Genomic DNA, 14826 nt, shown 5'->3' with positions numbered 1-14826 from the left:
ACATTTTGCATTCAAATCAGAACATATATTCGATTTTCTGTTAAATTTTAAAATATCTACTAATATTCGTTTTAAAATAAATATACATCAAATCTAATGAAAGACGGTTTTTTCGTTCTATATATTTAAAATTATAAATCCTAACCTTAATAAACCCTACCTCGTATTTATGATATATACAAGGCACATGGGGAGTGGGGGGCAATTTCTATATAAATAAAATCAAATGTATAATATTTATCTAACTAGAAAACTGTAGATTTTAAATAATATATATATTATTCATTTATTTTTCAACGATTTGAGAGTTTAAATAGGTAAAACGATAATAAAGTTCATTCCTTGCAGGATGACCTAATAAATATCATAGAACACTTTTTAAATACTCCCAAATAAAAGTTGTGATATTTATTTAATATACATAAGCGAGATGAAATATATCTATATAAGATATAAGTAAATTTCACGAAAAATTTTTTAGGCCACGAAAAGAGGGCGGAGTCGAGCATCTCTGAGTGGAACTTTCATGACCATTTATCCGAAGGTAAAATAGATTTTTTCATAGCTTTCTCTTTAACAATAAAATAGAAAAATAATTAAATTTTATTTACATAATTAAATTAAGTAAGAACATTATCATTAACAATACAAAGTTTAAGATTTAAAAATAATTTTACATTATAAATTAAACTAGACTTAAAAAAACCATGTATTATTTATAGTATTAATTTAAAAAATGTCTAGTTGAGTTTCTCAGTAATACAAACAATAAATACCTTTTTAAATAGTTGAATTTTGAATTGAATAAAAGTAGAGTCGAACAACGTGTTTTACAAATGTTTATACGCAATAAATAATAAAAAAGTGAATTAAATGGAAAGACATTGAGCATAATCATTATATCCAAAATATTTTTCTGAACTTTTTTTCTTAACAAATTACCATAATTATATATATATATATATATATATATATATATCATTATATATATAGAAGAATAGGGAAATACAATAGAACTTCGGAGACCATAACTGTGTTGATAATGTAAAGAATAAGTGTGTTGAATTCAGTAACGCTCGTTTTGCCCCCCCCCTCCGACGTCTTCGTGTACAACCGAACAATTAATCTGAGTGCGAATAAACCGCGAAAGATCACTGCAAAACAAACACTCTCTTGTCTCTTTCACAGCTCTTCCCTACCCATACCCAAATCTTCACGCTTTGCGGAGCTTTCGCCCAGCTCATTCTAAGTACCTGCATGCTTGGTGATCTGCCCTCGTCCTCTGGCAGCTTGTCCGTCTCCATGTTGATCATACCGACTGGGGCCAGCTCCCGTCGTCGGAGCGTCCACCGATCGGAACTTCTCCTCGGAGCCTAAATGCGGCGAGTCGACGAGGAGAAGTTCGTCGAGTCGTCGAAGGAGAAACAGGAAGAGCCACACAATCGCGTCCTAGGTGACCGTACCGCACGAGAGATGCTACGAGAATCAACTATTCACCTTCGTCGCGACGTGACAAACGATCACTCGCGCCCGTCTCTATCTGCTGTATTTGTATGCGCTGCTATATGTGTGTGTTTGTGTACAGCTGCTTCGCGACAGGGAAGAAACGAGGTTAACTTTACAGCGGCGGTGGTGGCGACGATTACGGCTACTTCTGGTACTCACTACTCGTTCTCCTGTAGTCTATTTAACTTTTGTATAATAAGGGGTTACGGAGGAGGAATACGAGGACATCAGCGGTAAAAGTTTTTGTTTGACCAAATATGTACGGATGCGTATCTCTGGATAAGTGAGAGAAAGAGATGGAAGGCGATGGGATTTTTCTTATATACACGTCAGCGAGCGTGTCTCGTCCAAAGCTCGCGCATAAAGTATTTCAGTTCCTGTTGCATATTCCCTGGTTTTAATTGTCGTCCAGCAGTTTGCCGCCTCTCACGCACTCACTTATTCCTCTTTCTCTCTTTCTTTTTCTCGTTGATACCGTCGAATAAACGTCGGGGTCAAAGGCGACGGCTCTTAAATAGACGATGACACACAAATATGATAATAGAGTATCAGCACTAATTAAATGCTGGTGTGAGGCGGCGAGGTTAAGGAAAGTACACTTTAGCAGCAACTTGAACGTTTAGTTTTAGAACGTGTGCGCGCGTTTTTTACTTTTGTTGTTTAAGCATCGAACACGAACGAACGAACTTATTCCAAGATACGGGCAAATGATCGGATACGCATTGCCTGTCCCTTGTGCTGCATAGTCGCCCGCGCGGCGGTATGTCTCATCGTTTTATTCTCTTTCTATAGATTCCCCTGCAAGGAGAGTGAAAATCCGTTATCGCCGCCAGGTGGCGTTGCCAAATTGCTCGTTATCCAAATTCCGGGCGTTCATCAAAACTCACGATGGGTTTAAGATTTCGAATGGGAAAGTTGTTAGGAATCAATTATTAAAATTAAATCTTTTTTTCAATTTTTCTGTTAACTTATATTATATGTAAATTTACAACAGCGAGTAGCTCTCTATGGGTTTAAGAGCTTTTAATTTAATAATGAACATTGATATATTTTTATGTAGTATTGAAAAATACTTCAAAATTTTACTTTTGTTTTAGATATGTGAAATTCAATATCATCATAATTAATGAACATTTTAAATAAAAGTGCGAGCATTTTATAAGAATTGTTGCTTTTAATTCCGCAACATAGATACTTACTACAGACATATTTTACTTTATTTTTTAAATTTAAAATCATATTAAATAATAACATTTTTTCAATTAAAATTCGATATATTTTTCGATAATATACCGAAAAATTATAGATTATGTTTTTCTTTTATATACAAAATACTTGTGCTTTAAATAATAAATTCGTATAAAATAATAACATTTATGTACAAAAACACCAATTATTTTGATGCAAAACAAGAAATTACTATGTCCATTTGCTTAATTCTATCCTTGTAGTCTTCAGTTCTTTTGATTCACTATGATTAATAAGTGATATATAAGGTTTATGACATACTAATGAATCCAGAGGTGGATAGTAGTGTCGATAACATAAAAACGTTAAAATAAATCCCATAATAGAACCAATTATTACATCTGCAATAAAAATAGTTGATTGTATTAAAATTAAATCAAATATATTAATTTTTTTAATTTGACTTCTATATCATAGAAAAATGATAAACTATGACAAATTATTAGTATGATTTTGGAAATAAAATAAAATAAAATAAGATTGCATATATGAATTGGTATATTGTAAATAATGCCTAGAAATAAATGTGTAAAAAACAATAAAAATGTAATGCTCAGTTTCAATTAAGATTAATTAAATTATCATTAAAATATATTTTCATTTCGTAAATATTTTTATATTTATTTATTCCATTGTATAAAAAGAAAATTCTTTTGTAATAACAGAAAATGATTAATAATTTACCAATAATACTATTCTAAGTAATTAATACCTTGCCAATGATGATGATAGTCGCAAGTACGACTTACAGCTATCACAAGTGCTGCTCCGAGTGGAAGCACAAATAAAAATAATTTCCATGACTGTCCTTTCCCATTCCAACTAAAGGTATGAAGTTTACCAGCTAAGTATAATGCCACAAAACCAAAACTAGAAAATGCCACTATAAGAATTGCAGATTTTATTATATGTTAAAACATTACACACTAAATTTAAAACATCAATAACGAAAATTATCATTTTTTACATGAAGAGTGTCCACTTGGAAATGATTTTTTCCCATCTCTTATAATGATTGGATCGCCGGTACATTCAAATTCAAAATTGACTTGCCCATCTGGAAAGCATCTATAAAAGAAATCTGGTCTTGGTCTTCCTATAATTATAATAATTACAGGTTCAAACATAAAATATTCAATTTTACTGCACTAGAAAAAACTAAAGATTCTTACCCACAATTACTTTTAAAATATTAGTCAATACCCCAGTGAAGCCTAAAGATAATGTAAATGATAATATTGCTTGAGAAAAATCACCTTTTTCTTTTTGAAATAATAATGTTAATATAATAACCACTAATGGAACAATAACAATAACTCCCTATTAATATAAAATAAAAATATTTTATTTAATGTTCATGATATATATTACAATTACTTATACAGAAAAAATTACCCATAAAACTGTAGGAGTAACATAAGAATCGACTCGAGGATTTTTGTATAACCATAATTCATTTTCATGGATTTTTCTTGTAAAAGGTTCAACATGTTCCAGCTCTCTATATTTAAAGAAAATAAATTAATTATATAAAAAACTGCATATTTCTTATTAACCATACTTATATTTTCATATCATTCAAATGAAAAATATTCTAATTGTTTATATATTAATAAACGAATAATATAAATTTCTTGACTATCTAAATATAATAATAATTGACGAACTAGTTTTGCCGCAGTCATGCTATATGAGCATCGTAATGCAGTTTATAATGGTCACTAGACAAAGGTTGTTATAGTTTCATAAATTATGAAGATAACAAGTACTAATTTAAAAGTCACACTCACATATTTATGATCGCCAAAAAAACGCGTAAAAGAACCTCCATGAACATGGTTTGTTAAAGTTTTGAAAAATACGTTACAACTCTTTTAATAGATTAACATATTTTAGATAAATTTATTTCCTCGACGTCGATCTTTTTGCCATATCTTCAGAGCAGCTGCTGATAACTAAACAGTAGATAAGACGAATAAATAATTCATCCAATACCCAATAGGGTTTACTTGGAAACTCCAACACCTATTATAAATCTACTTCTTATTGGTCCGAAACGAATGTTGTTCCTTATTCCCTGTCTTAAGTATATAAACAATATAAAAAAATATCCAAGTGTAGATAAGAACATATTTTCAATACTTTTTTTAAATAATAATTTTAGTATAATTTATTTGTAGGAATTTATCAGTTGATAACAATTTATTATCAATAAATAATTTATATTTAAAAAAATGTTTATGAGGATCAATCAAATTAATCCTATAAAATACTGCTTAAGTCTTACATTGCAAATATTTAGTTTTATAATTAATTTTAATGTTTTTTTTTTAACATTTAGAATTTTATGTTATATAGTATGTTAGAAGTAGGGCAAAATATTATATATCATGACTATTATAAAATAGATATTTTTATTCTGAGTAATTTATTAGAATAAGACTATAGATGTCTGAAGATTAATATATAAATTTTAATCCAACTGTTTATTTCAGCTCTGTAAATCTCTTCTATTATTTATTTTATATCCCTTGCTTTTTGAACTATAAAAATATGTCATTACATCTAATGTAAATATTGCAATATTAACATATTTTAATAGGATATTTTTATATTTTTTTGAAAAATTCTAATTCGATATTAATTACCAATATTTTAAAATTAACAATTTCGAACTGTTGATCTCATCTTTTATTTTAGAATCAGAAGAATTTTATTATTAAATTAATAATTAAATTAATATTAAAAAATATCTTTATAATATTAAATATCTAGAATATATATTCTATTTACCTTATTTCAATAGGTAATGATTAAATAGTTCAGATTTCTACTTGATTTTAAGTGATACCGACTAATCCAATTTTTTCTTATTTGATACAACATATTATTTATAAGCATATGTATTTTTCAATATTCTAAATTACTGAAAATTTTATTCACTAGTTTTTAGTATTTGTTTTACTAAAAAACATATGGTGTTATATTTTTAAATTATTAAACTATTGGAAAACATAAAATAATAAATAGTAATAGTAAAATATAAAATAATGAGTTTTATACACTAGTACAATATTTACAATGAAATATTTTAGAGGTTTATTGAAATTAAAAACACAATTTTTTTTTAATTATTCACATTCGAATTAAAGCGATGCATCACGTGCAAATGACGCCTTTCCGGTTATAAAGTTTATTCGTGACAACACCGCATCACCATCGTTCAATGAGAAAATGGCTGAGCAATGTTGATGGCGCGCGTAAGTCGTACGCAGTATATTTTACATTTAATGTAGAAAATTTCATCCAGATTTGTTCATATAATGTCAATTTATTAATTACGGTAGACACTATAGTTTAGATAATTGCGGATACGAATGTACTTATATATAACCTTTAATTGTTCTGTGCAAAATAAAGAATAGTTTTAAGTATAGTACTTCCATTGTAGATACAAATTAAACCCGATGTTTTTATGGATTGGAAAACAGCCAAACATGTGACGCAATGAATATAAAAGATTAAGATATCTTTATCGTGTACAGTAATGAAATATTTTGCATACTATTTTTGTGTAATATCGTTATAAGAAATGTTAACTTCTGCATTGAATGGACGTATTACAAAGTAAGTGGATTTTATTTTAATATCGATTCAAATTATTTGCAGTTATACAAATTTTTTTTGAGTTTTGATATTTGATTGCAATTTTTCTAGTATTTTTATACGATAAATATTTTGACTACATATCTTTTGGTTAATATCGAAAATATGTAATTATAATTTAATTTGTAAAATTAAATTATCTATAAACAGGATTTTTATAATGTTGATTCAGTAAAAAAATATTTTACACAAAATGGTTACTACGAAAAATTCAAAATTTAAATAATTATTCTACAAAATTTTTCTAGGATTTATAAATTAAAAAAAATTTTCATTTTCATTTAGTATAATTTTGTCATATTTATGTGTATTAATAATAATTTAATTATTATTTACAATTAATTTGTAATTTTATTACACTGAAATTTCTATAATAAAATATAAATATGTATAAATTAATTTTTATTATTAATAGTTTTTATCTATTAAATCATAGATCAAGGTGTACTAACAAAATAACCACTATATGACAAATGTCAGATTCAGTCTCTAAATCATTAAAAAAAAATTGGGTTAAAATGTTGTTAACTACAGTACCTACAATATCTACCACTTTAACTAATAACTCTGGATTATTAAGTCCAAATGATGAAATAATAGATGAAAATCCAAATAAATTGATAAACTATTTACATCAGATTGCTGGTAATTATGAAATAGAATTAAATGTGATTATGAAAGATCATTGCTATGCTCGCCCATGGAATTGGAAGCCAGAAAATGTTTATGTTAAACCTGTTCGAAACCTTTTCTTTCCAAAAACTCAAAATGCTATTACCAAGTAGGTATTATTTATTTTTATTAAAATTGTTTTTAAATATTGAATTACAATTATTTATCTTCATAATATATAAATAATAATATTGACATTTCAATTAGATATTAAACAATTTTCTTCTCTTTATCATTAAATTATATTTGCAAAAAATTGTATTAAAATACTTTTTATATACAACAGAGATAATGTAAAACAAGAGGAATTTATTAATATTGAAGACAGCGATCTTGAACCTACTACACCCCCTTTTGACTTAACAAAAATAAGACAAACTATGGATGAATTTCAAAGAGTAGCTAATTTTGTTAGATCAGAAGACCCAGATGATTGGGAAGAAAAAATTGATAAAATTCTTTGGTCTCCAGTACAAAATAGAATTTTTAGTAGAACTGTTAGAATACTGAATTCAGAAAGAGTAGCTAGACTAGCAAAAGTTAATAGTCTTTATGAACCAATTTTACGACGCTCATCGATTGATATGACATCTAAACGGTTTCGTGAAACATTGGCATCTGCTAATTGGGATTGGAGAATTAGTCAATGGTTGCACAGTTTATTATTTGATTATCTACCACAAGAATATTTGGCTATTTACTTAGATATTCTGCAAACATTAAGACAAAAGGTTCCTCAGCTTATTGACAAAATGATAGCTGTACAACCTAATATCAATTCTAAAGGTAGTTCTGTAACTTGGGAAACACTTGGACCATTGTTAAAGAAGTCATGGGATCCAATTGGTCCAGCATTAAATGCTAGCAGACCGGTAATTACAATGTACATTAATAAATAATTATTTATAAATTGTAGTATATTTTTAAGTAGATAAAGATAAAGAGAATGAATTATTGAGTAATATTGTTAAAATATATATTAATTTAAATTATTGATTTAATAAATTATCATATAAATAATAATATTGTTTTTTTAATGGAATACTGTAGTCTATTTTATGTAAATATAGTTTTTAATAATTTACATTATAAAATTATTTATCAATTTAATTAAATTATATATTAAATTATTATATATATTTTTATGCAAATATGTGTTTATTAAAATTAAGAGATATTTATAAAAAATACAAATTAATTTTGTTTACAGAAAAAATTACCAGGTAATCCAATTCTAATTATTGTTCCAAATGGAATGTCAAGTCTAATGTCTTCTAGACAACATAGATGGATTACACAATTAGGAACATTGGGTATGGTTGTTACTGTCAATCCTCACTTAGGTTTAATTGCAAATAAAATGACTGTAATAGCTGGTATTGAGCAATTAATACAAGCCTGTAGAGCAAAAATTCAAGATATAAGAGTCGACTTTCCTGGTAGACCAATTATTCTAGTAGGATTTAAAACTGGAGCTGCGTTAGCTTGTCAGGTATATTAAATTTATTATTGAAGATAAATTAGAGAGTTTATGATATATTGTATCCAATACAAGTATCAAGAGATAGAATTCTTAATCATATTTAATTCTGTGATATCCGTAGATTGGTCAGCTAGAGCATGTAACAGCTATTGTTTGTTTGGGCTTTCCATTTAATACTGTAGATGGTAAACGTGGCGCACCAGACGATACTCTCTTAGACGTTCGTTGTCCTGTTATATTTGTCATTGGTCAGAATTCTATGCTTGCAAGAGTGGATGATATTGAAGATCTTCGTGAACACATGCTTGTTCCTACTAGTCTTATAGTGGTTGGGTCTGCAGATGATTATCTGCGTATCCCTACTTCAAAAAAGATTTCTGAAAAAATAAGTCAAAGCATGGTGGATCGTTGTATTCTCGACGAAATTGGTGATTTTGTAGGGGGTATATTATTACAACCGCATCCTCTACCCCTACGTTCACCTAATAGTATAAATAATTACGAGAGTAGAGGTGTGTTATAATTATTAAAATATAAGCAGTATGAGATTATTTTAAAGTAAAATGAATGCATTTAATTATCAAACCATTATATATTTATATCTTCATTTTTTTATATTGTATTTCTTATTTAAACTCCAATATTTTGTTAAAAATAGATTTATAAAAGTAAAATTAGATGATATTTATTTATATATGCAATTCATGTTTGACTTTTTTTTTATATATATTTTTATATATTTGGTAAATCAAACAAATGGTATATAAATGTATAATAATTTATAAATTTATAAATTGGTTGTTTCAATAGGTAAAAGAGGAGATGTAAGAAAAAGAAAGAATTCAACAAGTAGTTCTGTAGAAAGCGAGCCACAATCACCAAATTTGAAAAAATTAAGGTCTCACTCGCCTCAACAAGCTATTGTAACGGCAAATAATATTACAGGAATTCAAGCAAATGTATTAACAAGGGGAACTCTTGTTGCTCTCACAAGCACAACATCTATACAGACGCCTAGAAAAAAATCGAGGGCACCCTTTGTTAACCAAGGTTTCTCTGATCAATTGCTTACATCAAGACTAACAACACAGGTAAATATTATTTTAAAAATAAATAGGTGAACAGAAGCAATGTAGAATAATTTTTATTGTATAAAATCATACATGTATCATGTATCATATAAAAATTTATCTCATGTGCTTACATATTTAAATAAAGATTTATAACATTAAATTAATATTTATCCGAGGTACATTTTTAGTCTAAGCGTTTAAACATTGAAAAATAATTTTATTACTTAAACGGCTAATTGTTTAATTTAGAAGATTAATATTGAACACCTGTTTTACTAAAATGATAATAATTGAGAAAAATATGTACAAATTTGATTTGGTACATACCAAACCAAATTTGGTTGTATATATTACTGTTTTTAGACTAAAATATAAAAGCACAATAAAAGATTTATTTTATAACTTATTTAGGTTTACTGTAATTCTTTAATGTAAATTAGTTTTACAAAATACTTGTTAAAAATGTTTAACATTGTCGTTTCATAAGCAACAAAATCTGGACAATTCAACGGGTGGAATTACGTTGAATATCGGTTCTTTTGCTAGTCTAGCTCCAGTCGGTCCAATAAGATTTGAACCCACATCAATCAGTCTACAAACACCAGCAGCAATAAAAACTAATAATACATTAAAAGCATCGAATGCATTTATAAAAGTATCCAAAAATAGTCAAATGAACATTGCTGGAGCACAGAACATTGCTAAAATAAAGATGATCATGCCAACAAAGAAAACTACTCAGCGTACAGTTGGAAATAATTATAAGAACATTAACATTGGTGATAAGACCATAAATATGAATATGGTAAATGTTCTAACTCCTACCACTACTGCACTTAGGATTAATCCATCAGCAAAAACAGGTAATTTCATTATTTTAATCTTAATTTTGTTTTTTACTGCAAAGTTTTTACTAAAAATTATTCAATGTAAGTTTAATATATCTATTTAAAATTATATGAATGAAAAAAAAACAAACTATGATACTTGTGCTAAAATTATAAATTTGTATTTTTATGTATTTACAAATATTAAATAGAAGTCATAAAGTACAGTCATATATAATGTTAAATCTTTAGTATATGACAGTAAAGTGGTTAAGTTATCGATCATTTTCACTAACACTTTATTTTTAAATACCACCAAATTCTTAGTATAATTATTTAAGTTTTAATTTAATTTAGTAAAAAATTTTTGTACTTATTTCTATGTACATACTTAACACAAAAATTACAGATAAATTAGCTCATAAAATTATATAATTTTATTTTAAATTAAATTAATTTTAAGAATTTATTAAGTGAACAAATTTGTTAATACTGTAAACTATCTTTTGTAGTTACAAATCTAAAAGCTACTACTGGAAATATGAATGCTAGTCCTTTACCAAGTATCCATGCAACAAAAAGTACAGTGAATTCAAATGGTACGATAATTGGAAAGCCTTTGTCATCTTCAAGTATTCTTTTTACACCTCAAAATTCGTTTATCACTTCAACTACAACAACAACGACGCCAACAACGCTAACTAAAGGTAGAACATTATCTAACCTCTGTATAAATGAGTAACTTCTAAAGAAAACGTTTTCCGTTATACTTAAATAGAAGTGTTTTCAACACAATTACACTGCTTAATAAATCTTTATTTTACATCTAATGTTATAAATTTCAAAATTTTAGAATAATATTAATTTTATTATTTATCAAGCGTTATCTATTTAAATGCGTTTTAAATTAAAGTAAAATTAGATATTTTAATTGTTATAATTATTTAATGCAATGGAATCGTGTTAGGTTTCCAGTCTTCTTCATATCTTACCCACGAATCACGTTTATGTTTAGAAACTAATTTTTCGGTCAGTATACACCTGTTAGTTAATTTATTTAAAAAATTCAAATGTTTTCATTTTTTTGTTTAGGGACTGAATATATATAACATTAAATATAAATACGGACACGATTTGACTAGAATAATTAGAGCGTTGATATATTTAATAGTTAATTAAGTATTGAATTATTGAAAATTAAATATTGAAAATTTTATATATTTATATATACATACTAAATCTTCTATCAGTATCGTTATTCGCAATATAAAGAAATTTATGCGATTAAATTTGTAAAATTGTAAATAAATTTAAAAAGTAAAATGTTTTTTATTTTTTTACGAAAACTTACAAAAAGTTATAACTAAGATTAACTTAAGTAAAAAACCTTATATTTTATATTGAAATAAATCTTTTTTTTACGGAAGTCAAATCTTTTAATTCCTATCCTTATTTCATAAACTTTCCTATTATCCACATAAATTAAAATTTTTTTAATGTTGACGTGCTATTAACTATGAAATGATAAATGCTTATGTAAAATATTAATGTATTTACTTATGTAACTGTACAGATTTGGTATATGTAAGTATATTTTAAAGGTTACTCATTAAAAAATTTGTTCTTATTTAATCATTTAATTTTATATTCATTATTAAGTATGAAATATATGATTAATAAAATTGGAAATAGTTTATTCAACTAATTTAACTAATGAATTTATAATAATAGATTATAACGTTTATTGGAATGAACATTGTACACTAGTTTATAGACATTTAAGCTATACAAAGTAGTAATACAAAATAAAGCATACGACTTTTATAATTAATTAAAAATATATTTGGTATAAAAATAAATATTTACTTTTATATTCGATTAATTTTAAAATACCAATACTTATAAAATTATATTTGAATTGAAAAAATTAAAACTTGCATAGTATAAAATTATTCTTATTCATGCTTAATATAAAACTCGAAGTTCAATAAAGATAATTTTTTATTTTTCCACTTTAAAACAAAACTATAATCAATATAATTATATCTTTACCAATTGATATTGAATAAATTGTGGATCTGTTCTTAAGGTTAATAAGTTTCAGATGAGGTTAAAATAATATAATATTAATCTATTATGTAACGTACAATTTTAAGAATATAAAAAGTTTATAAACTATAAGAATTTAACTTTATAGGAAAGTCATTTATTAAAATATTTATATTTAAATTTAAGTTTCATGAATGATGCAGATTTCATTGTTTGTCTTTGCTGATGAAACGATCTATTTTATCATAAAAATATAATACATTTAAAACTTATTATAATATTATTAATTTAAAATTGAACTATTATAAGCTTTTTAAACTTTCCAAAAATGAAAGTATTTTTTCAAATATCAGATAAAAAAAGTTTTATTGTTATCAGTGAAGAAACTGATCAAAATTATGTAGTTTTCATTTAGCAGCTGATAAACGAATTATTTAGGCATTCGGTAAAACAGTATACTACGATTATAAATTTGTTTTCTTAAATGAAATGAATAACAATAATTTTTATATTTTTATATGTATCAAAACTCGAAATAAATTGTTATGAATGAAATCGATGAAATTGAATCTTAAATATAATTTCATCTAAATAGCAAGGTATCATCTGACATACATGTTTAAAATAATTTCCTTTTATGGGTATTTGAATCTAAATTTTGAAAAAGAAAAAACCATTTTTTTTCTCTCTAGCACTTGTCTTAGAGACATGTTTCTCTTTAAATTATAGAATCGGACACTTCTGTAGCCGATTGCAACAAAAAGTATGCGATGTTCCACAGTTACAATCAAGATCAGTTACAGAGCAAGAATAGTTCCAGTTCATTAACAAGTTTACCTGAAATATCCAAAATGAGATTGTCAAAAAATCAGGCCATGTCTAAAATCTCTTTACAGGAATTATCTAAGGTTTCGTCACAATCTATTGTACAGAACACTGAAAAGAATTTCAAAGTATGTATTGTTTATAAAAAATAAAAATACAAATATAAATATATTAATAGTTATATAATATAATAACTTATTATATAAATATTTTCAATATTTTATTTCGAATAAACTTTATTTTGATTAATACATTATTTAACTGAATATTGACAGCAATTGTAACTAACTTGAAACTTTTAAAATTGAAACTATACACATTTATCTATTAAGAAAAAACAAAAACAAAATAAAGTTATTTTTGTCTAATATTCTTAACGTGTTAAAACTATGTTATAATTATAAAATCATATGCTAAAACAAACAATAATTGTAATCCAAATATACATATTTCAAATTTTTAATATTTTTAAGCATATCATATAATCTTGAATTAATAAAATTAAAATACTCCATTATTAAATATTTATAAATATTTTGTGTAAGTTAATTTATTAAATTTGGTATTGTTATAAATACATAAATATGATTATTTAATTTTCTTTTTTCTTTACAGTAGTATATATTCAATGTACATCTATATTTTTGTATCATTTATTTTATAATAAATTTATATAATTATTTTATTTGCATTAATTAAAACATTTACAGATTTGTTCACGTTCTAATAATTCAACTTTAGAATATAGTCCTACATCGAGGGCTAATTCGAATGAAAACTTAGATGACGATTTAGGAAATATATTAGATATTCCTATTATCATTGCCAAAGATGATGAGAATTTAAACAATTTTGATAAGTTGCCAGTACTCCCACAGACAGGAATCACCTTGAATTCTGATGGAAAAAGTCTTCCAATCAATACTGTAGGAAATAAAGTTGTATTCATAAACAATAGAAATATTACAAGCTCAACCGAGTTTCAACAATCACAACCCTTAAATCAAATTGTTCCAACACGTACAAAGAGTTCAGTTACATTAAATCGTGGCATATTAACAGCTTCAGTTCAGCCAACAATCAAATATACTAAGATTATTTTAACGAAAAGAAATGATCAAGAGGACAAAAATAGTTCAGTTATTTTAGCAAAGACTAATAAACAAAGTAATAAACTTTTAGTTATAGATTCCAACAATGATATAAAATATACCCAGGGAAATACAAGAATTACAGACAATTATTTAAATGAATCTAAAAAGTCAATAAAGATAGAAAATTTGAATATAACAGATCACCAGCATGATACAAATATTTTTAATGTAAAACCGTTCATTGAACTGAAAGTAGAAAATATTAAAAACTCTTAGTTCCTTGTAAATATTCATCTACTAATTTTAGTGAGATTAGCTTAATTAGAATAGTAATTATCTTTATTCAAGATTATTTTATCAATAATTAACCATGTAATTATTAC

The 14826-nt window shown here is 25.8% G+C and overlaps 2 protein-coding genes across 2 annotated transcripts; one reads left to right on the top strand and one right to left on the bottom strand.

The window, feature by feature from the left end:
• Positions 1 to 2842: 2842 nt before the first annotated feature.
• On the bottom strand, positions 2843 to 4709 carry LOC105367284 (phosphatidate phosphatase PPAPDC1A). The gene is made up of 6 exons (XM_011505941.1): positions 4545 to 4709; positions 4150 to 4255; positions 3927 to 4074; positions 3722 to 3850; positions 3467 to 3637; positions 2843 to 3095 (listed from the first exon to the last, which is right to left on the bottom strand). The coding sequence occupies exons 1-6, from the start codon at positions 4589 to 4591 to the stop codon at positions 2926 to 2928; spliced, it is 771 nt and encodes a 256-aa protein (XP_011504243.1). The 5' UTR covers positions 4592 to 4709; the 3' UTR covers positions 2843 to 2925.
• Positions 4710 to 5997: 1288 nt separating this feature from the next.
• Rcd1 (Reduction in Cnn dots 1) lies at positions 5998 to 14719 on the top strand. The gene is made up of 11 exons (XM_011502085.1): positions 5998 to 6381; positions 6857 to 7201; positions 7379 to 7964; positions 8303 to 8584; positions 8697 to 9087; positions 9386 to 9666; positions 10136 to 10511; positions 10988 to 11214; positions 13120 to 13123; positions 13254 to 13477; positions 14060 to 14719. The coding sequence occupies exons 2-11, from the start codon at positions 6894 to 6896 to the stop codon at positions 14717 to 14719; spliced, it is 3339 nt and encodes a 1112-aa protein (XP_011500387.1). The 5' UTR covers positions 5998 to 6381; positions 6857 to 6893.
• Positions 14720 to 14826: the final 107 nt, after the last annotated feature.

This window comes from Ceratosolen solmsi, unplaced genomic scaffold (assembly GCF_000503995.2).
Source record: "Ceratosolen solmsi marchali unplaced genomic scaffold, CerSol_1.0 scaffold10, whole genome shotgun sequence".
Classification (NCBI taxonomy): Eukaryota; Metazoa; Arthropoda; class Insecta; order Hymenoptera; family Agaonidae; genus Ceratosolen; species Ceratosolen solmsi.
Note: the sequence above shows the minus strand (reverse complement) of the source record. Positions and strands in the feature narration are given on the sequence as shown.